The following is a 21,489-nucleotide window of genomic DNA, read 5'->3' on the forward strand; positions in this document are numbered from 1 at the left end:
GCGCCGCCGCGCTTCCCAAGCAGCGCACTATCCAGTGCGCCACCGGGCCGGCCCGGCCTTATGTTATTTTTTGAAGAAACAAATCTGAGCACGTGACTCCACAGCTGAGAATGCCTCTCTTGCTTCCATGCTTGTGGAGCTGTCCAGTTGTTCCTGCCACCACATTTCATGTCTCTCACGGTTCATTCTTTTCATTCAGCAGTATTTACTAAGTGCCTGCCGAGTGATAGGTACTGTACTAATTTGGGGACACACAAAGATTAATAAAACAAAGGTTCCTGCCCTCAAGTGTATTACAGTCTAGTAGGAGAGACAGACAAAGCAACCGTTACAGTGCCACATAGTAAACCTCTGATAGAAATGTTCATATTGTGCTGGCCGGTGAGTAAAATTTGGCTTCAACTTTCATTTCTGGCTACATTTTCCACACCCCCTCCCCGTATACACCAGCCACAGCAGATCCATTTGCGTTTACCAGATGTGCTATTCACCTGTGGGCCTTAGCTCACACTCTGTCTGAAGTGCCCTTCCCTATGCCTATTGAAATCCTTTTAGGGCCATTTCAAATATCTCTTCTCAGGGATATAGTTTATATCATTCCAAAGTTAATCACATCCACCTATTTTCTCCCGTAAAACCTCTTAAGGCATTTTATCATAGTCTCTGTCTTGAAATCAATTCATCTATCCTCTAGTACAGAGCCTGTGCAGAACAGACATTCAATAAACTTTTATACTGCTGAGCTTCCAAATAGTTATCCTTACTATTTTTCCTTCGGTAAGATAAAACAGTGTGTGATCTATTAATTACTTTTTGTAACTATCCTGAAATCTGGTGACAGATAAAATAAATTAGAATTATGAGATGAATATGAATAAGTGTCTTTAAAGATAATTAAACTGAGAATATAAGTATTATATTAGGTACTAAAGTATAATGGATACTGTTGTTTTTCTACCAACATGCTATCTCCACTACTTCTTTCCTCCAAGGAAATCCTATTTTGTTCAGGACGCCAAACCTAGGCCATACAATTGCCACAGAAAAAGCGATGCCCACTGAACTCACATTAAGAAAAAGTATAAGCACAAAGAAATGATCCACCATGAATGACAGCAGACCCCAAAGAGAGATATATTGGCAGTTCTAGAACTAATAGAACACTGTGAAAGAGATTATAAGATAAACATGCTTTAAAAGAAGTAATAGAAACCACAAGGAAAGAACAAACAAAATGGGGAAAGAGGCAGATTTAAATAATGGCCATCTGGAATGTCCAGAATGACAAATAAAGTCATTAAAACTAGAGTCAGTGAAAAATAGGAAAAAGTTTTGAGGGTGGAATGAGAATGTTAAGCATATTTTCTAATAAGAACTACAGAATGAGAGACTAGAGAAAACGAGAGGCAGTATTTGAAATATGTATATCATTAGATTGAGAAAGCACAGGTTCTAAACAGGATTATTAAAGAATGAATCGACACCCATGCAGTGAAAGAATGAAACGCCAAAGACACAGTGAGAAAAGCAAGCACAAAGAGAATGGTAAGGGAGCAGCAGTTTGACTCGCAGCAGGCTTCCAACAGCCACAGTAGAGGCTGGAGGGCAGCACGGTGGTAGCATATCTTTAGGGTGCTGAGGCAAAGTAACTACCAACTTGGAATATTATAGCCTCCTAAATTATCACTTAAAGGAGACGGTAAAATGCATATATTTTCAGACAAATACCAAGAGAGTTTACCACCATATCATTGCTGGGACAATTACTAAGGCATATATTTTTGTAAGAAAAACATTAAATTCAAAAGGAAGAAGTCATGGTGAGCCAGGAGACTGCTAAACATGTAGAAAAATCATGTACAAAATCTAAATAAGCAGAAATATGTAGACGAAGCTGAAAAATAAGGATATGGACAATTTCAGTTAACACTTAACAACTTTGATTTAATGGATACTTGTGGGACTTCTGCCAAATTAATTAAAAAATAAGCACTTTCTACAGGTATACATGGAACAATTGCAAAGTCAACTATACGCTAGGCCACAAAGGAATTCTCCACACATATGAAGGACTGATATCATATAAACTTCATTCTTTGACCATGTTGCAATGAAATTAGAAATTCACTCAACAAATATCTGTTAAGCACATACTACATACCAGACACTATTGTAGGTATTCAGTATACATTAATGAAAAACTGAAGTAAATTTTAACCTTCATGAAATTTAATTCTAGGTACGGGAGGGAGAGAGAGAGAAACATAATAAATACAACAAGTACGTGGTATGTAAGAACGTGAGAAGTACTATGGGGAACAAAGAAATGACTGAACAGGATCAAGAATGCTAGTGGGAAAGGAGATGTAATTTTACATAAGGGGTCAATGCTGGCTCATTGGGAATGTGACGAGTGAGGAAAGATTTGGAAGAGGCTTGGGAGTTAGCCATGGGCATATGTGGGGAAAGACCTTTGCAAGCAGGTGGAACAGCCCATCCTGAGACCAGAGTGTGTGTGTTGTGTTCGAGTATAGCAAGGAAGTGCGCTCAGCTGAACTCCATGACTGAGGAGTAGAGTGTAGGAGGTCAGGTGGAAGAAGCAGTCCTCCAACCCCTACCCCCCAAAATCTCTATTTTTGGATACTCACACAAACAATAAACTTTCTAAATTAACTCAGGATCAGAAAATAAAACATAACGAAAATTAGAAATGTTTAGAATCAAACAAAAATGAAAACACTTAAATTTGTGGGTGCAGCTCTAACAGTATTATAAGAAAATGTATAGCCTTAAATATATTCGTAAGAAGAAAGAGTGCAAGTTGATCAGCTAAGCATTCTTTAACTCAAGAAGTTAGAAGAGGAAAAGAGAGTAGGAATTAAACAAAATTGTAAAGAGGTTTAACAAACACAGTCTGGTTCTTTGAAATTACTAATAAAATAGTTAAACCCCTGGAGAAATTGATCAGGCAAGAAAAAGAAACAATATTTTATATGAAAAGGAGGACACAACCACCAATTCAGTGGAGATTTCAAAATCATAAGAGAATAACTAGGAAAATAAATTTGAAAACTTAGATAAAATGAGCCATTTTCTTGAAAAATACAAACTTCTTTTTTTTTCCTTTTTTAAAAAAATACAAACTTCTAAAAAGTGATTTAGGAATAAAAAAACATTAAAAACATTATTATTAAAGAAATTCAATCACTACTCAAAAAGAGGGATTCCCTTAAAAGAAAGAAAAATATATATATGTATATATACGGTTGAGTTTTGGAGGCAAGTTTTACCCAACTTAAGTGAACAAATAACTCCTATACTACGTAAACTATTTCAGAAAATAAAAAGAAAAAGGAAGGTGTCCAACTTTTCTTTTGAGACTTGTATAATTTTGACACTAACTAGACAAGAATAACATAAGAAAAGAAAATTATAAACCAATCTCACTTGTAAACAGTTCTGTAGAAACCCTAAATTAAACATTTTTAAGTTGAATTCAGCAAAAATATACGCATATGCACATATATATGTATCCTTCAAATAGGTATTATTCCAAAAGAGCAGGAGAAAAGAAACTTACAAACTTTATAAAGCAATCTCACTTGTGTAAGTGTATATGCAGAAACACCAAATTAAATATGTTTATATTGAATGCAGCCAAAAAACAAGTGCGTGTGCATATATATATATATGTATGTGCATACACATACATATATATATAAATTTTGATCAGAGCAGGAGTTTTTCGTGACCATTTCCACATGATGCTATAGTCAAATGTTTGTGATATAAAATATTTTGTTTTTATTTGTTTTGCAATTTTTCTTCTGTCTTAAACCTTCTTATCAAATATGTCAATTTTTCAGTGTTAGTATGTGGGGCTTATGGAAGAAAGAGTGAGAATTTTCTACTTTTAAGTCCCCTTTACCTACCCTGAATGTAGAGCTGTGTCCCATGAGTGTGGGAACATTCCTTTCACTGAACGATCTTTTCCTCTTCCTTGGCTTCTGCAAGGCTAACGCTTGCACAACAAACCCCGCAAAGAGCCCGAGGGAGGCAGTCACACTGGGGACAACATCACGAGCTTCTCAGTAACATGGGTGACAGTCCTCACTAAGTCCAAGGGGGAAAAGGCAGGCACAAACAGCTCAGTTAACTGGGCTCTGCAGTTGATATCTGTTTTTTCTGCCTAACATCCGTATCTTTCTTGCGGCCACAGTACCCAGATTTTGGTTGGGGGACCAGCCTGCCCCTGTACTTCTCATGAAGCAGACTTTATTCTGGAGACCTAGAATTAGATTTCATGGGCCCTAGCTACCCAGTTCTGGGGTTTGTGTTTAAGCGGTAAGGAAGCTGTATTCCTCTTTCCCACAATACTCAGAGCTACTGGCAACTAGGAGTGAAGAGTCTGTCTGAGAAGAGAGGCAAATTTAGGAAACAAACTTGGGAAATGGTTAAAGGGGACCTGGTTCCTGGTGACATGGGTTGAGGCCTGGATCAATGATTGCCTGACACTACCTCATTACAGATTGTTGTGTTATATAAGGCAGTAAAGTCCCTTGTGTTGCTTAAGCCAGTTAAAGTTAGATCTTCTGTCACTTGCAACCAAAAGTATCCAGATAATGCTTACTGTTTTAGGCAGACTAGCTTCCAGCATCAGTCCGAAATTTAAACTATCCATCCATGTACTGCTCACCCCAGTAGGCTATTCTTTAGGTTCACTTGGTTTTTTTTACAAACCCCACCAAAATACAGACTGGCCGTCCTCCACACTGGATTTGTGGGGTGGAGGGTGGAAGAGGACAAGGTTTAGAGCATTTATGCTGCTCTTGCTTTCTCTCTCTTGAAATTGCTTCTGGTTATTTCCTCCTTACCTAGTTCCCTGGGGTTAGGAAAGGACCCTGACGGGGGAGCATTGCTGCTGGAAATGAAACTCACCATTAGTGGCAGCTTCTACTTTGCAGCAGGTGACTTCCCTCGTGTACGCTTCAGCACCCTCTGCACCCTCATCCCCATTTTCAGAAAAGTATAGAAGCATTTCATATGTAAATAAAATTAAAAACCTAACACTACTCTCCAACCCCAGTGTGAATAAGTTCAACAGAAACTATTCAAATTCATAGTAATTATCATTGTGCAGTTCAATGGTTTCACCTTAAAAATATTGAATATATGTAGTTACAAGTAGGATGGAATCAGTTCAATATTAATAAAAAGCCCAATGTGTTTACTTAGTAGGAATTCTGTTGTGTTTTTAATCATGTTTTTTTCCCCTGTATACTTACAAATTCCCACTTAATTTTAACCTATTAGCACCATTATGGAAATAGATTTTTCTCTACTCTCACAGAATTGCTTATAATCCTTCACACTAGGGCAGAAGACCCAGGGGGAAGGAGAGGGAGTATTTAAAAGAAATAAAATATTATGCAAGATGGGAAGAAGTTTTACTTTGGGGAGCCTGTGGGACTATTCCTTTAAGCAGACCTAGTTATTACTGGAATTTTTTTGACTCTGGGTTAATCACCTGCAGTTACTGCCATCTAGGCAATCCCCAGTTCTAAATTAATGACTGGGTTTGCAGAGGGAGTAGAGAGAGAGTCCTGAATATACACTGAATGGAGCTGCATGCCCTGAGGAATAGTCTGAGGAAATATTCCACTGGAGAGTATAGTATCTGTATTGAATTTGTTTTTACTACAGTTATTCTGTTTATGTAGTTTTTATACTGCTTTTGTTGTGTTCAGTGATCTCCTTGGACTGCCACAACTCTACCAAAATAGGTCGGGCAGTCACACTGATGGTGGTGCAAAGGCCCTGAGATTAGCACTTCTTCCAAGGTGTAAATTTAGAATTAACCCTTGGAGAGAATAGTTTTTTCCTGTTATTTAAACACTACTATATTTCAGCAGGGCTTACTAAAATGGAATGTGATTACCAAGGACCTTAATGCTCTTGCTTTTTCTGTTGAGCTTGGAGATAAGAATTTCCACAGCAATAAAGTAGGAGGTATTTTCCTTAGGAGCAAGAAAGTACTTTCCCACCACTTTCTTTATGCATCACTTTTTTACTCAAAAGTGGCAGTGTGGCCCCTGCGTTGATAAGTAACTATTAGGTTCACATCTATTATCAGACAGTAGGTGAAAATGAAAAATACTGTATTATGAAAAATGTATTTCACAATATTCTAACAGATGCTGCTAGTATAATAGCCTAATGTAACAAATGCACCAAATGTGCTCAAGCATGTTTTTGACACTATTTTCATAAGTGATGATATATCCGAATTGAAACTTAGTAAAATTATGATTTCTTCTCCAACTGTCATGAAAACATACCAAACTATGTGTTTTGTGTACCCATGATTTAGGAATATAAGATGAATATTTCTTTTGGCTTTCCACTCTGTAGTTTAGAGTTAGATTTGAAAATATGAGCCTTTGTCTTTCTGAATGTTAGTCCAATGAGTTCATTCAGTTCCCAGTTACTTATATAGCCAATGGCAGATTTACACTTGAAGATTTGGATAAAACATTTTTATATTTTTAAATTACATTTTTATAGGAAATAGTGTTATAGTCTTTTTTTTTTTAACTCACAGTGAATCCCTTTAGGAATCTTCAAAGTCCTAAAAATTTATCTTTATCATTGTATGTTAACTTGTGTATATTGTGACCTTGCATTATGTAATTCTTTTCTTAAACCTTTTTTCTTGTGAAAGCCAACACACGTTAGAAAAATGTAAAAAAACAGAAACATACAACCCATTTATTTATCACAAAGCAAAACCCACGTAACTCTGTCTAGGGCAAGAAATAAAACATTGCTAGTATCCCCAGAAACCTTCTTCATCATGCCCTTCCTATTCCTTCTCTCTCCACCCCCAGAGTTAACCACAATTTTGATTTTTATGTTAATCACTTTTCTTGCTTTTCTTTATATTTTTCCACCTAGTCATGCATCTGGAACACAATGGTTTAGCTTTGCCTGGCTAGTTTGTTTTGTTTTTGTTACTTTACATAAATGGAATTGTGCAGCTAGGTATCCTGTTGGGTCCAGCTTTTTTCACTCAAAGTCACATCTGTAAATGCAGTTATAATCACTCTTCACTGATGTATAGTATGTTGTTGTATGAACTCACCACAAATTATCTATTCTACCGTTTGAGTCCAGCATGAATAATTCTGCTGTGGACATTCTTTCATATATCTCTTGATAAACTTTGCACACATTTCTGATGGATATATATGTTAGAGAAGAGTTGCCAGATCGTAAGGCATGTGTGTCTTTTTAGCATGTTTAAAAGAGGCATCGCCTTATGCTCCCACCAGAGGAAGCTGAGGGTTCCTAGTGCTCTGTGTCCTCTCTGCACTAGCTATGCTTCCAGCCCACGTTTGCTGTGTGGTGTTACCTCCTGGTTTTGATTTCCCATCCCCTGATTACTAATGAAGACCAGCAAGTACAAAGAAACCTGTTGAAAATGTTTTATTGAAATTGAATTTAATCTATAGATCGATTTGGAGAAAATGTTACAAAATTGAGCTTTCTAATACATTAACGTAGTTTATTTATATAGCACTTCTCAGTTTCAGTAATATTCATAGTTTTCTGTATGTAGTCCTTACATATCATTTGTTACATTTATTCCTAGATATTTTATATATTTATACAATAAATTGCTATTTTTAATAAATTTTATTTTCAGATTTGGTGCTGATATATAGCAATAGATGGATTTTTAAATTTTACCATTGTATGCAACTACAATTTATCTGTAGATTTGTTTAGATTTCCTATGTACATAATTATATAATCTGCACATAAGGACAGTTTTATCTACTTCCCTTCCAAATAATTATAATTTTACTTCATTTTATTGCCTTTAGTAAGGCTAGGACCTTTACTGGCTGGTATCTCCACCACAGTGTTGACTAGAGAAGGTGATAGTTGGCAATTTCAAAGGGGAAACATTAAAAATTTTTCAATAGAAAAAAATGTACTTTGCTGGATTTGGTTTGCTGATAGTTTGTGGGGGGGTTGAATTTAGGTTCATGAACGAGAAAATCCTGTAATTTTTCTTTTTTATAATGTCTTTGTTAGGTTTTGGTTTTAATGTTTTGCTAGATTCTTAAAGGAAGTTGAGAAGTGTTTCCTCTTTCTCTACTATCTGGAAGAATTTGTGTAAAACTAGCATATTAATTAGAATTCACTAGTGAAGACATCTGGGCTAAAGTTTTTTGTTTTTGTTTTGTTTTATTTTAGAAAGGTTTTCCATTACAAATTAAATTTCTTCAGTAACACCGTTCAGATATTCTACTTTTTTATGCCTCTTTTGGTGAGTTATAATTTTCTAGGAATAAGTTCATTCCTCCAAATTTCAGATTTGCTGGAAGAAAGTTGTTCGTTCTCTCCTCTTATCTTTTTAGGGTCTGTAGAATATGTAGTGATGTCTCCTTTTTCATTCCTGATAATTGTTGGTTTTACCTTCTGTCTATTTTTCTTAATTCAACTCTTTAGAAGTTTATCCATTTTTATTAGTCTTTTCAAATAGCTTATTTTCATTATCATTTAGTTACCCGTGGGTTGTTTAGAAGTGTATCCTTCATTCATTTCCAAACATATGAGGATTTTATTCTTCTCTAGAAAATAGTTTGGGTTTCTAGTGAATAAAAAAATTATGAATAATTCTTATCATATGAAATTATTTGCTTTATCTTTATAAAAATTCTACTATGTGCTTGAGAAAATGTACATTCTGTAGTTTCGGGGGATGGTGTTCTTCATATGACCATTAGGTCAGTTTTGCTTATTGTGATATTCAAATCTTCTGCATCCTTACTGTATTTACTTGTCTGCTCACTTTGTCAGCTACTAAGAAAAGTGTTCTCTTGTCCCCTTTAATAGCAGATTTCTCCATATCTCTTTCTACTTCTGGCGATTTTTGCTTTCTGTATTTTGAGCCCATGTTATTAATGCAAACTTGGAATTATTTTATCTTCCCGGTGAATTGGATGCTTTATCGTGATTAAGTACACTTCATCTTTAGTAATGGTTATTGCCTTAAAGCCAACCCTGACTGATACATTAGTAGCTAGTTCAGTTTTTTTTATTTGCATGGTAGATTTTTTCTATCCTTTTCAACTTTTCTGTATCTCTGTGTTTTAGATGTTGGCTCGTAAATAGCAAATCATTTTGTTTTGTTTATTTAATCAAAATGTGTCAGTCTTTTAAGGTCACTAAGTTTTTAAACAATTTTTCACACTCAGAAAATAGTTTATTGGGGCCGACCCCGTGGCTCACTCAGGAGAGTGCGGTGCTGGGAGCACCGCGGCCGCAGGTTCGGATCCTACATAGGGATGGCCGGTGCACTCACTGGCTGAGCACGGTGCAGGCGACACCAAGCCGAGGGCTACGATCCCCTTACTGGTCACACACACACACAAAAAAAAAAAAAGAAAAGAAAAGAAAAAAAAATAGTTTTTTAACACCTGTAAGTTTATGAAATTTATCTTCTCTGATTCGTATATAAATACATATACAGGGATTTATTTAATGTCATCTCCTATTACTTCTTTGACTCCTTTGTAATAAAAAGTGATCTAGGGACTAAAATATGCTAAGGACAATATTTCTAATCCGATATTTGGGGAATTTGGTTTGCAACTCTTGTCTTTATTGTGTTTTATGTACCTAATTCCAGTACACATGGCATTAACAATATATTGATAATATATCTTTTTTGCAAAATACTATAAAAATTTCATTTTTGATTACAGGGCTGCGACTCCCAAATGAGCATGTCAGAAATGTCCTGTAGTGAAAGTACATCCTCATGTCAGTCTCTTGAACACGGCTCAGTTCCGGAAATTCTCATTGGCCTGCTTTATAATGCCACAACTGGAAGACTATCAGCAGAAGTGATAAAAGGCAGCCACTTCAAAAACTTGGCAGCAAACAGACCACCCAGTGAGTGAAAAAAAAAAAAAAAATTTAATTCTAATGTTTTCTGCACTTATGGGACTCTTAGTGTTAGGGGCATCAAGCCTATCATTTAGTCTTAACCAATCAAAATGAGATGTTGTAGTCATCAGCTAATCCGTTTCATGTTTTCTATTTCCAGTCACTTGGGAAGTAGAAAAATTTGAAATTCAAAATATTAATTGCAAGGTGACAGAACTTTTAACTTTTCATATTATCTGCAGAATAAATTATCCCTATCACAGCCATTATCTTTTAATACCAGAAAAAGTTAACAGGGTTTTAAAAAGTGAATGATATGCAAAAATATGAACAGGAATGTGTATAGCTATCATTGTACCTGAAGGTGAATGTTGTGTTTTCTGTCTGCATGCAGTACTAGGAACTACTGTATTTACTTCTATATTTTCCCTTTTTTCTCCCTTAACAATTTATGAAGAAACTTTCTTCATATTTTTTCTCCTTTAAAATTATGAGCCAATCCTGCCAGCAGAGTCTTTTCTTAAATGAAATGGGCTTTGCTTTTACCAGGACAAACAGATTGCTATTTACTGCAGGTGCTAGAAGGGAAAGCTGGACGCGTGCCTCTGCTGTGTGCTGTCCAGACGCCTGACCCTCCTCCTCCTGGTCTCGCTCCCAGCTCGAGGAGTGAGGGTAGGTTATGGGAAGACAGAGAAGCTGACACCAAGTATACCTCCAGAACTGTTTGTTGATATCTGTGAAGGGTAAACTGGGAAGGTAGCACCTTCTTTATTCTTCTCCAGAATTAAAGCCATTAATGCCCTCAACTAAACACTTGAAAGGAAATCTTGAAAAATAACACCGCCTTAAATTTGCTTAAAGCTTTTCTCACAGACATGTTTAATGCAGTCTTTTACTCCAAGTATCAAGTAATTATTAAAGGAGAGGAAACTTTTTCTACCCTTGAATTAAATTAACTTACTAAGCATCATAAAAATTTTGTATTCAATGCAGGTGAAAAGTCATGAAAATATATTTGGTTTGTCCCAGTAATATCGGAAAGTTTGCTTTTTGCACATATCATGGAATGTATCTATCCCTGAATTAAAAGTCTGTGGGCTAAACATATTTTTAAAAAGAGAAAATAAAAAGAAATAAATAAAAGTCTGGGGGCTAAAATTACGTATTTATTTATACCCTGGGAAAAATGACCTAATTCCCTTACGTCTGTTTTTTTATAGGTAAAATTAAGGTTGTGTCTCTCACAGGGTAATTGTGAGACTCAAATTAGATAAAGGTGCTTAAAAGAAGGATGGAATTATTTTCCACGTTCTCATTTCAGAAGCAAAAGTTCAGTGGGTGGAAAGAAGCAGTAACTAGAATTAGCAGATTTGGAAGTGTGACTTGATATCTTCATCAATACACACTTAAAATGCACACTGAATGGCCTGGAAGGTAATGCAAATGAGTAGAAACTGTAAAAGAGAGGGGACATGGCGAGGCCGGGACAAATGCAGGAGTGCACACCTGCCTTGACACACTCAGAGTCAGCAATGTTTTTACACTGTGCCAGATAAACAAAATATCATTCAGGGTCTCATTGACCCACAAGCTGAGGCCGGGACAAATGTAGGAGTGCACACAATGTTTTTACACTGTGCCAGATAAACAAAATATCATTCAGGGTCTCATTGACCCACAAGCTATCAGTTTGTCACTAATGCTTTAGCTAATAGTTTAATAAATTTCTTGATAAATATTTAACTGGAGATGCTAAAAAGTAGCAGAATGAGATGATATGTTTGCCTTTTTATCCCTGTAGCCACTCTGATAGAAACAGAGAAACACGAATCAGGACTCAAATGAAGTGGAGAGGGGGGGACCGGGTTGGATAACAAACAGGTCAAGAAAGATTAGCACCCACAACATAAGAGCCAATCTTTCAGGTCAAAGAATAGGTTATAACAATTGCCATTATTTTAGAATAAGACCTTCAGTATAAGATAATTAATGGTGTTAGCTGAGAGGTAACTAGTTAAGTAAATATAAATGAACATTAAAAATAATTACATGGTAATGGAGTATTTATAAAGTAAAACATAAGAGAATTTTATCAGTTTGTTCTAAACTGTATATATTTATATAAGATTGTAGCCCTTCATATATATCTAGGTTCTGAGCTTTGAACTATGTTGTAGACTGAATAATTCCAGTTTTATCCAAAGAAACTAGCAACATTCAAGAGAAAAAATTTTGATTATCCTATTTTATTTTGTGTAACTTCATTTTATGTTACATTGGGAGTAATAAAAGTATTTCAAATACTAAATATAGCATGGATAAACTTAAAATTTAGCATAGTAATATATGACTAATATGTCGATCCTATAATGACTTTTATTCAGTCTTTTATAGTCTGATAATTTGCATGGTTTTATGTTCAATGTGCCTTAGACCAAGAGGATATCATTATAAAGATGTCCCCCTTTAAAACAGTGTAATTTTTGTTTAAGATTACACAGTGACCTTAAAAATTCTCATCCCGTGAAATTTACCCAACAGTCCTTTTGTTCAACCCTCTACCTGAATTAAAATGCTAAAGTTTTGTGTTCTTCCCCTTCAGTGAACAGTGTTTCCTCTTTAATTCTAACCTTTGACCCTCTTTCACCCAACAATTGACATCTGGTCATTATTTCTTTTACTGCTTTCCACCCCCTGTTGTCAGATGGACTGTTCTGTTGTCTAAAACACTTGATAGGTGGACAGGTTTATATAATCCGAGGTGAGTTCCTGTAGAGGCTAATTGGATGTTGTCTTTTCATGCAAAAACAAAATACCCTAAAACTTGCCAGCAGTGAAGCTGTCCACCATGTTGGTTTCCGAAAAAATGCACATTTTTTATCTGTGGTACTTTAAATAAAACTAACTTAGAATTTATCTCTGATTATGGATGATGGTATTGAGAGTATCTATAAAATAAGTAAAACTTATTAAAATAAATGTTTTTATTTTTTTATTCACTTGTATTTTGATTCATACAATAGAAATAGCTATTTCATGAGAAATATTGCAATTTTCTTTAAAATTAATTAAAATTTTCATATGAAGTACACATGATGGATCAACATGCTGAATGTCATTTGCATGAGTCTAAAAAACTTGAAAACACAGTCTTTTAAAGAGAGGATTTATCTCCCAAATAATCAGGCAACAACTTTATGTTTCACTTTGTATTCTAAACATCACATCAATTTTTTTTATAATTCATGAAAGTAGTTAAGATATTATATTTAAAATTTTACATTAAATTGTGCCAAGACAAAATCCTATAGTGTTTATTTTAACTACTCCCCCCGCCCCAAAAAAAGCACATTAAACGTACTGTTGCATGAAACCAGGAGAAAGTTTTACTTGGTTTGCTAAACTTTGAACCGTTAATGCATTTGGCTTCATTCTGGCCCTTAAATGTTTTTAAAATATATTTAAAAACCACATCCATGCAGAGATTTTTTTGACATTTCATCCTGAGCTGTTTTGATGTCATCTTTGCATTCTTGTCTCCTCTTTTTCTCTTCACCATTTGCCTTCATTTCTATTTGTTTGTTTATTCTTATTCTCTGAAAACACAGTGGAATGCTTTACAGTGTTGTGGCTAACTGAGCTTGCTAAGTGTTTCTTAATGCTATGACGTCCTGCTTAGTAAAGCTTAAATGGGGATGGTCGTGGGCAGGGGTGGTAGAGGGAGGTCAAGGGTTTGGGTGGGGGTGAGGAAGGATTATGAGGTATACCTTTAAATTCTAACTGTTGCATAGAAATAGTGAGGCTAAGATATCATTACCCCCAAAATATTTTCAGCCCACTTAGCATTCTCTGTACTTGTCACATTTTATAAACATCTATGTCAAAATGGAATTGGTTGAATTTCCATTAAACAATGGTATACACCATATCCTTATAAAGTGTAAAGACTTAATCTTCTCAGCCTATATTACAAGAAAATTGTTTGGAGTTCATTTCAAATGATATTCGTGATATGTTACTGTTTTTTTCTTTAGATACTTATGTTAAGTTAACCCTACTGAATTCCATGGGCCAAGAGATGTCCAAATGCAAGACATCCATCCGCAGAGGGCAGCCAAATCCAGTATACAAGGAAACTTTTGTTTTTCAAGTGGCCCTGTTTCAACTTTCTGATGTGACACTCATACTATCTGTGTATCACAAACGTAGCATGAAAAGAAAAGAGATGATAGGCTGGATTTCTTTAGGTCTGAACAGCTCTGGAGAAGAGGAACTCAATCACTGGACTGAAATGAAAGAGTCGAAAGGACAGCAAGTATGTAGATGGCACGCGTTACTGGAGTCCTGATGAATGGGGTAAATGAGCAGTCGCAATCCAAGGCAGCACGATTTCTGATTACAACATCACTGTTTTTACCTAGTCACCATTAGAAGACCTGTTCTTTCAAGAATCATATTCATCATTCTACCAAATGCTTTAAATGCTATGGAAAGAACATCTAATACTGATATAAATGAAGAAAAGATGTGTCTCTGGTAGAGCTTGTTTGGGAAACTGAGACACTTGCGTCCTCACTGTTCGACTAACAGTCCTCCAGGGATTTAACACCTTTTGTTTTAACGTTAATTTTACTTTACTAAAAGAGCCAGTAATTTCATGAAAAATCAAAATTATAAGTGATTTGGAAAATCAGAATTTTAGTTGCAACAATATTTTTCACCTTCCATATTATCCATAAAACATATTTTGGCTGGCCAGTCCCTGGCGTTTATAATGTTCTTTAATATGAAAAAGTAGTTTTCCAACTCTGTCATAAGTCATATCTAATGGTGAAGGGTTTCAATGACACTGAAAATTGTTTTCTTTCAGATATGTTCCCTTTGTGCACTTAGTTTCATTGTGCCTCAGTTCTCAGCAGCACTAAATCTAAGTGCAAGCAAGTATTCATTTTCATAAAGGAATTTTTAAAATATGTTATTTTTTAAAAAGTTAATTTCTTCATTTGCCTCTGCTTTTGCCTGATCCAAAGAGACCAAGTCACTGTACTGGTCCCTTGCAAGTCTTTAGACAGGTTGTACTGTAGAACTATGTAACTTTCTGTTGAAAGCACTTCCTGTATTCTTGTATTCCAATGTAGGAAGCTAATAGAGCAGGACTTTACTTTAAAATTTCTTTCAGTGATTGACTCTTTAAAATTGTAGTAATGTGAGAATACATTTTTTACAAACTGAAAAATACAATAGATAAAGCTGTTGAAATTGAAAACAATTCAAGTTAAAGAAAATTTTAATTATCTGCTCTTGAGTATTTAGTAACCAACTGCAAAAAGCAGGTAGCATTCAAAATAAGAAAATATTCTCTAAATCTTCACTCTTACTTCAATTTATATTTGTGATATAAATATTATCCAGTTCTCTGTTTGAATCAGAACATCATGTTAAAACACAGTTCTGAGATTCCTTATGAAGTTTCTAGTGACTTGTGACTAGATTTTATGAAATTTACAGATAACTTTCCTCAACGTGATGTCATCTTGTGCCTTTCATGTAAGTTATATTTGCTCATACAGCTTTAAAGTTGTATTTGCAAAATTAGGCCTTCGATTTTTATAAATATAAAGATTCCTCAACAGTGTCACAAGATTTATTTCCTCAAAAGTATGTAAAAGTTGTATAGTGTACTGACTTTTTAAATGGCAATGCACTTTCATTTGTTGTTGATATATTTAGGAACTCTGATTAATCAGGAATATTATAAGCTGTTTTCTTTTTAATTTTGCTTCTTACCTTATATATAATTTTATGCATATACTTTATTAGAGTATGTTTTGTATATATGAAAAATATTTTCTCTTTCTCATTTCTACTTAAACAAGACAGAAAACATACTATTTACCAATTGCTAAAAAGCAGTATATTGTTCCTAGTCCCAAACTAAGCACTATATATTATTGTAAGCTAGAATTTTTTATTACCATAATAACAAAACCCTGCATAGACATTATTACTTCAGCTTGGCTGTATGAAAGGCCTTAAAAGAAATCCAGAAAAACCATGAACTCCTATATTTTTTAGTTTAAAAAATGGCAGCTGTATGCATTCACATGAATTAAAAGAAAAAATACCAATGCTATATTGGGTGATATGAGGTTTAAGAATGTATGTTACAGAGTTGCATTACAGGGAAAAATCCATCCTTTTATTGTTACACCAATGAGCTTTTTCCTGGCTTTTTTATAAATGAGTTAGATTATAGGGTTAGAACATGAATCAGATGGTGAAACATCTCATGTAAGGATTTTCAGCAACAATATGGAAAAAGATTTGAAGAGGGGATATAGATTTGACTGAGAAATTGTACTTAGGCATTTGATGCTACAGTTCTCTTCTGCTTTGAAGCAGACTGCATTGCTAACAACGGGTATCTTCCTAATAAATGAGTTATCAGTCTTAATTGTAGCTGTAACAAAGCTTAATCAAACACATTAACAATACCAGCTTGGTGCTTTCACCTTTAGTGAGAAAAAGACCTAACTGTTACTTGTTAAATCTAACTTTCTTCAGACTGTGCCCAGAATTGTGTGTGAGATTTGATATCTCCTTAGGGTTTCATCTGTTATAAGTAGCAAATTTTACATGACCTAGAAATGAGTTGACATTTTTAGAAAATTTCAGGAAGGACCCTACCTCCACCCAGCTGCCAAGTCCTCAAAGATTATAAATTATCTTTCTGTGTATGTGCCTGTATACACAGACATATCTACACACGCACAACATACATGTGTATATGTACAAGTATGTGTGTATTTATTTGTAAAGGTGAAGGTGTCCTGGCTTTTTCAGATAACAGAATAGAAAAACATTTCTCAAGTTCTGGATTATTCTTCTCCTTTATATATTTACTAGATATTATATTTGGTTTGGGGTGCCATTTGCTGCCATTTTTCTCCACACACAGCAAAATATACTCCTTTTTTTCTGTAGATTGACACAAGTTAGCGTAATTACTCCCAAAAAATTGTCTATTCTTTTAGAAAGGAATTAAATAGGGCTCAAGAGACCCACTTCACTCTACTGAATCTAATGTACGAGACAGTACTGCTGCTTTTTTGTGTGCTTGAATTTGCATGAAAGCTTAAAGGCAAAATCTTATGTCTCAGTAATTATAGCAAATAGGGGCCCACTGGTGGGCAGCAGGTGTTGGTTCACAAACTTGAGAAAGACAACCCACTTTCTTATTGTTCTGTTAAAAATCCCGTAAATTTTATAATAAAATGAGATAGTCCAAATATGGCAACTGACTGGCATTTATGGGAGCTCCTAAGCCTGGAATTACAGGCTTCATTTGCCTCCCAGATGAGCTGCAAAATATAGTTATTGCTGCCGAGGAAACAAAGTGTACTTCAAATCAGTGAAGATTTTGTTTAGTACAATATCATCTCCTACAGAAGCTTTCTTCTGTAGTCGTGTGTCTTCAGTACTATCCACATTTTGTTTGAAACTATTTGCATGTTATCTTTCTATGCATTTTCAAGCTCAATAATCTTGTATTTGCTGACAGAAAATAAGAAACTGGACCACAATTTTTAAAAAGAAACCAATAAAAATTATTGAAACTCCCCTGAATGATACACACATATTGAAAGGTAGGGCCTGGTACGGCTGGAGCAAACCGCCCTACTACACATGCCCAGGGCTATATGTTCAATCATTTGCTTGATGCTATCATTATTTTCATTTCACTTGTCAAGCGAATTATAAGCATAATTAATGATTGCACAGTAAGACAGTATCAATCGGGGAAGAGGTAAGAGAATCGAGGATGTTCTTCAAGATGAAAATGGGTGGAGAGACAATGATATCACATTCTTTCAAGTGAACTGAAAAATAGGCTATTTGAAGGTGTCCATTTGAGATGGAGTGAGAACAGTAGTCACCAATAAATTCTTTTCAAGGTCCCTATCCAGGTACGAAGAAAGGACACAAGTTCATTTACATAATGTTGCTACTTGCCTACATAAACTAGACAATTCATAGAGATTTTTCACATTGATAGTTACTGTACTTTTTTATTTCATATTGATAGGTATTATTCAAAAGTTTTCATTCTTTTTTTTTCTGCCCACCATCTGCAGTTCATCTGTGGCCTACACTGGAGGTAGCCATCAGTATTACTACCACCAACCAAACTGAATACTGAGCACAAGGTTAAGCATGCTGCAAAGCATTCTCTAAAGTTAATTTTAAAACATCATCTCTGTCCTCCAAAATGTGTCATAATGATGACGGTAACAGTTATAGTTTACCGAGATATAGCACAACAATTTATTATTTTGTTTGATTCTCAGAACAAATACTATGAGATAATATTATCAACATTTTATTGATGAAGAAACTGCAGCTTAGAGATTTTAAATAGACTTTCTCAGTGTCATCCAGTAAGTGGTACAACTGGGATTAGAACCCAGGTATAAATGACTCTAAAATCCATACTATGCATATTGCAGTTACATAGGGAAAAAAAAAGGACAACATTATATTCATCAATAATCCCAATAATCCCAACCCACCTTAATTGAATGGCAGGACCAGGAAAAACAAAACAAAACAAAACAGAGCTCAGGAAGGAAAAAAGACAAAGAAAAGAAGACCCAAGATTTTTTTCTTCATAGGACACAAATGGTTCTTTTGTGTCATACTTTGTAGATGACTTTGATTATCAAAGACTTGGGACTAATTTACTCTGCCTGTTTAGCCTTTACTTATATTCTGAAAGTGTATTCATCAATTTGTTCTGCTCCTTGACCTCTTTTGGGAATCCAAGGTATTTTAATTATATATGACCGTCCTTCTAGCCTGTGAAGGGGATAGCCTGTGTCAGTTAGCCCATATCTTACCCATATCTGTGAGAAGACAGACTCTGGTCTTCCTCTGAATTCTCATTGCAATTTATGTGTGTTTCTTCTATACCCTTTATTTAGGTTTGATGGCAGTTGCAGATAGTTTTATTACATATATCTCTCTTTCCCCCTGTATAGTAGTAAATGCCTATCTTATTGTCTTAAGTGACCCTTTGCTCATAGTAGGCACACGGTAAATACTGAATTGAACTAAATTCCCCGTGGAAGAAATTAACATACTGTTATATCAGTGTCGGTTTTTATGAATCTTGTGTTATGCATGGATCTATATGTTCATTTAATGTCTGGGTACCAACTATGTGCCATGTGTTTGAAGTGCTGCAGATGCAGAGATAATAAATTAGATAGACAACGTGTTTGCCCTTATGGGGCTTGCATTCTGTGTAGGAAGAGAGCCACAGAATGGTGGAATTCCTTCCTAAGATAATGAAGTTTTAAGATGGAGGCATGTGTAGAGTACTGTGGGATTTAGTAGAGTTATCTTCTCGGAGAAGATAACGCAGAGTTTTGGGTCTTAAAGAATGAATACAGGTTAGTCTCCCATCACACTCCAGGACACATGTTCTTTCCAAGGGCAAAATATAAAATAGTGGTTCCCACACCATAGCATGCTTAAGAATCATCTTGAAAGCATAACTTGTATTACAAAACTCCTCCTCCAGAGATCCTGTTTCATTTGGTCTGGAGGGGAGCCCAAGAATCTACATTTTTATGCAGCTGTTCGGGACATTATATCTGAGATATATTGGTATAGAGTATTGAGCTCATTACATAGAATTATTGATGGCAAAGCATCAGTGCCTTTGGATTAGATCTTCAAGTGTAATAGTGATAAATAAGAGAGATTAAGACTAGGATAAATGTTATTGATATTTTTTCTTGTGCTTCCTAAAAAAGAAAGATATTTAATGAAAAAACTAAAAAGTAATGTTTAATAATGAATTTCTGTACATTCACATTCATATCACTTTTTCAAAGTGTTCCTTGATATGGTAAATAAATTCTTTTATGTTGGTTCTATGACTCCTGAAAATTCCTTTCAATTATTATTCAAATATTTCCTTCTAAGCTGTCTTTACAATGATAGATATAAGGCGAGGAGAGTCTGAGGAGATATTTATGTAGTAACTTCTCTGTCAGTATTCTAAATTAGATAAGACTGGCCTTTAAGCAAATGTATAGAAGCAGCCACAGGTTGTGGCGTTTTTGCATTCTTGTGCATAGAACGATTTCTTGCTTCTCTTTGTCATCATCCTAAGTGACTTCATTGCCATCACACTCAACAGATGAACTTCAGTCTTGGGTTCTTCGCTAGGAACTACAATGTTTCTATCACGTCGGCTCTAACCTCTATTTTCTTCATTGCTTTGTTTTTCCTTACAGTCCTGTATCTCAAACAGAAAGTTAATACAGCAGCCTCAGGACCGCCACTTTCTCTCAAAATTAATGCTATGGATAAGATCCATCTGAGTTTCTGTTTCCCCTCATTTCAGAGGCAGCTATCGTTACTTCTCAGATATACTTTTTGCATGAATATATTTTACATTTTGAAATTTTTCTGTTTCCCCACAAAGATCTGTGATACTTCTTCTGTAAAATGAGGTTATTTGAATATTTGAAATAATATTGTTATGGAATTAGGCTGTTTTATGATGATGTATCACTGTGTTTGATCTGGTCATAGTTTGAAATCTGGTCAATATCCTAAGGTGATAGAGTTTGAGAGACTGGAATTATTAGTCCATTACCAAAAATGAATGTAAAAATCTTGCTGCTCTCTCTGTTTAGACTAGTACGTATCTCCTTTTTTTTCTTTCTCCCAACCAGTACAGGGGTGTGAACCCATGACCTTGGTGAAATAAGGTTGTGGAAAGTATGTATCTTCTTAGAAATGTTTCTTCTTCCTCCTTACATTTTTGCCCACTCTTATTCATATACATTCACACTAGGTACCAGAGTTAGCTCATCAGTGTCGAATAATATCTATCAAAGAGTGATACCCTGACTTTTTTTCTTTTAATCGCATAAACTGGACAGTCAGGAGGACCAGACAAGCTTTCTCAGAGACTACAGAAAGAGCAAAGCATAATACTCTTTAATCATAACAGGTTTGTTGCTGCCGTTGTGACAGTCGTGATTGTTGTTGCTGTATACTTATCTTGAATAGTGTGAAGTATCCTGAAATCATGTCGTATAGGCTGGAGCAGAGAAGGAAACCGATTATTAATCTAACAAAAGTTTGGCATAATTTTATTGTAGAATTTCAACCTCTTAGTACATAAAAATTTCTAAATAATTATTAAAAAGTCACTGCTGTGGCAATAGTTGTGAAGATGTTTGACATTATTTCAATGTCAGTTTGTCTGTCTGTATCTTAAATTGTCTTATTACATTAGGACCCTTCACCCTCTTCTTTATTATTCCGATTTTTAGTAAATCTAGTTTGTACTATTTGATATTTGAGTTTGTCTTTCAAATATTCAAGACTCCTTTGTAAAGGAAAACCTTGATACCTTCCTGTTCATTTCTTAAACATGTGATCTCTCACCTGACAATGTGTTTAAAGTGAATACCCAATAGATAAGATGTAATACTTCACTATACTGAA

General features: G+C 35.0%; 1 protein-coding gene across 3 annotated transcripts in view; it reads left to right on the forward strand.

Annotated features, from left to right (window-relative positions):
• The window catches only part of LOC103591661 (synaptotagmin-14), a 208,192-nt gene extending 190,647 nt beyond the window's left edge, over positions 1–17,545 (forward strand). For 2 of the 3 annotated variants that reach the window (XM_008574160.1, XM_008574159.1), the window contains 2 exons: positions 9,777–9,966; positions 13,995–17,545. In XM_008574160.1, the coding sequence (XP_008572382.1) occupies positions 9,777–9,966; positions 13,995–14,308 (504 nt within the window). In that variant the 3' untranslated portion in view covers positions 14,309–17,545. Of the gene's footprint in view, positions 1–9,776; positions 9,967–12,664; positions 12,722–13,994 lie in introns of all 3 variants that reach the window. The other variant, XM_008574158.1, reaches the window with a different exon arrangement.
• The last annotated feature ends 3,944 nt before the right edge of the window (positions 17,546–21,489 follow it).

The sequence above is a fragment of the Galeopterus variegatus genome, unplaced genomic scaffold (assembly GCF_000696425.1).
Source record: "Galeopterus variegatus unplaced genomic scaffold, G_variegatus-3.0.2 Scaffold1003, whole genome shotgun sequence".
NCBI classification, from domain to species: domain Eukaryota; kingdom Metazoa; phylum Chordata; class Mammalia; order Dermoptera; family Cynocephalidae; genus Galeopterus; species Galeopterus variegatus.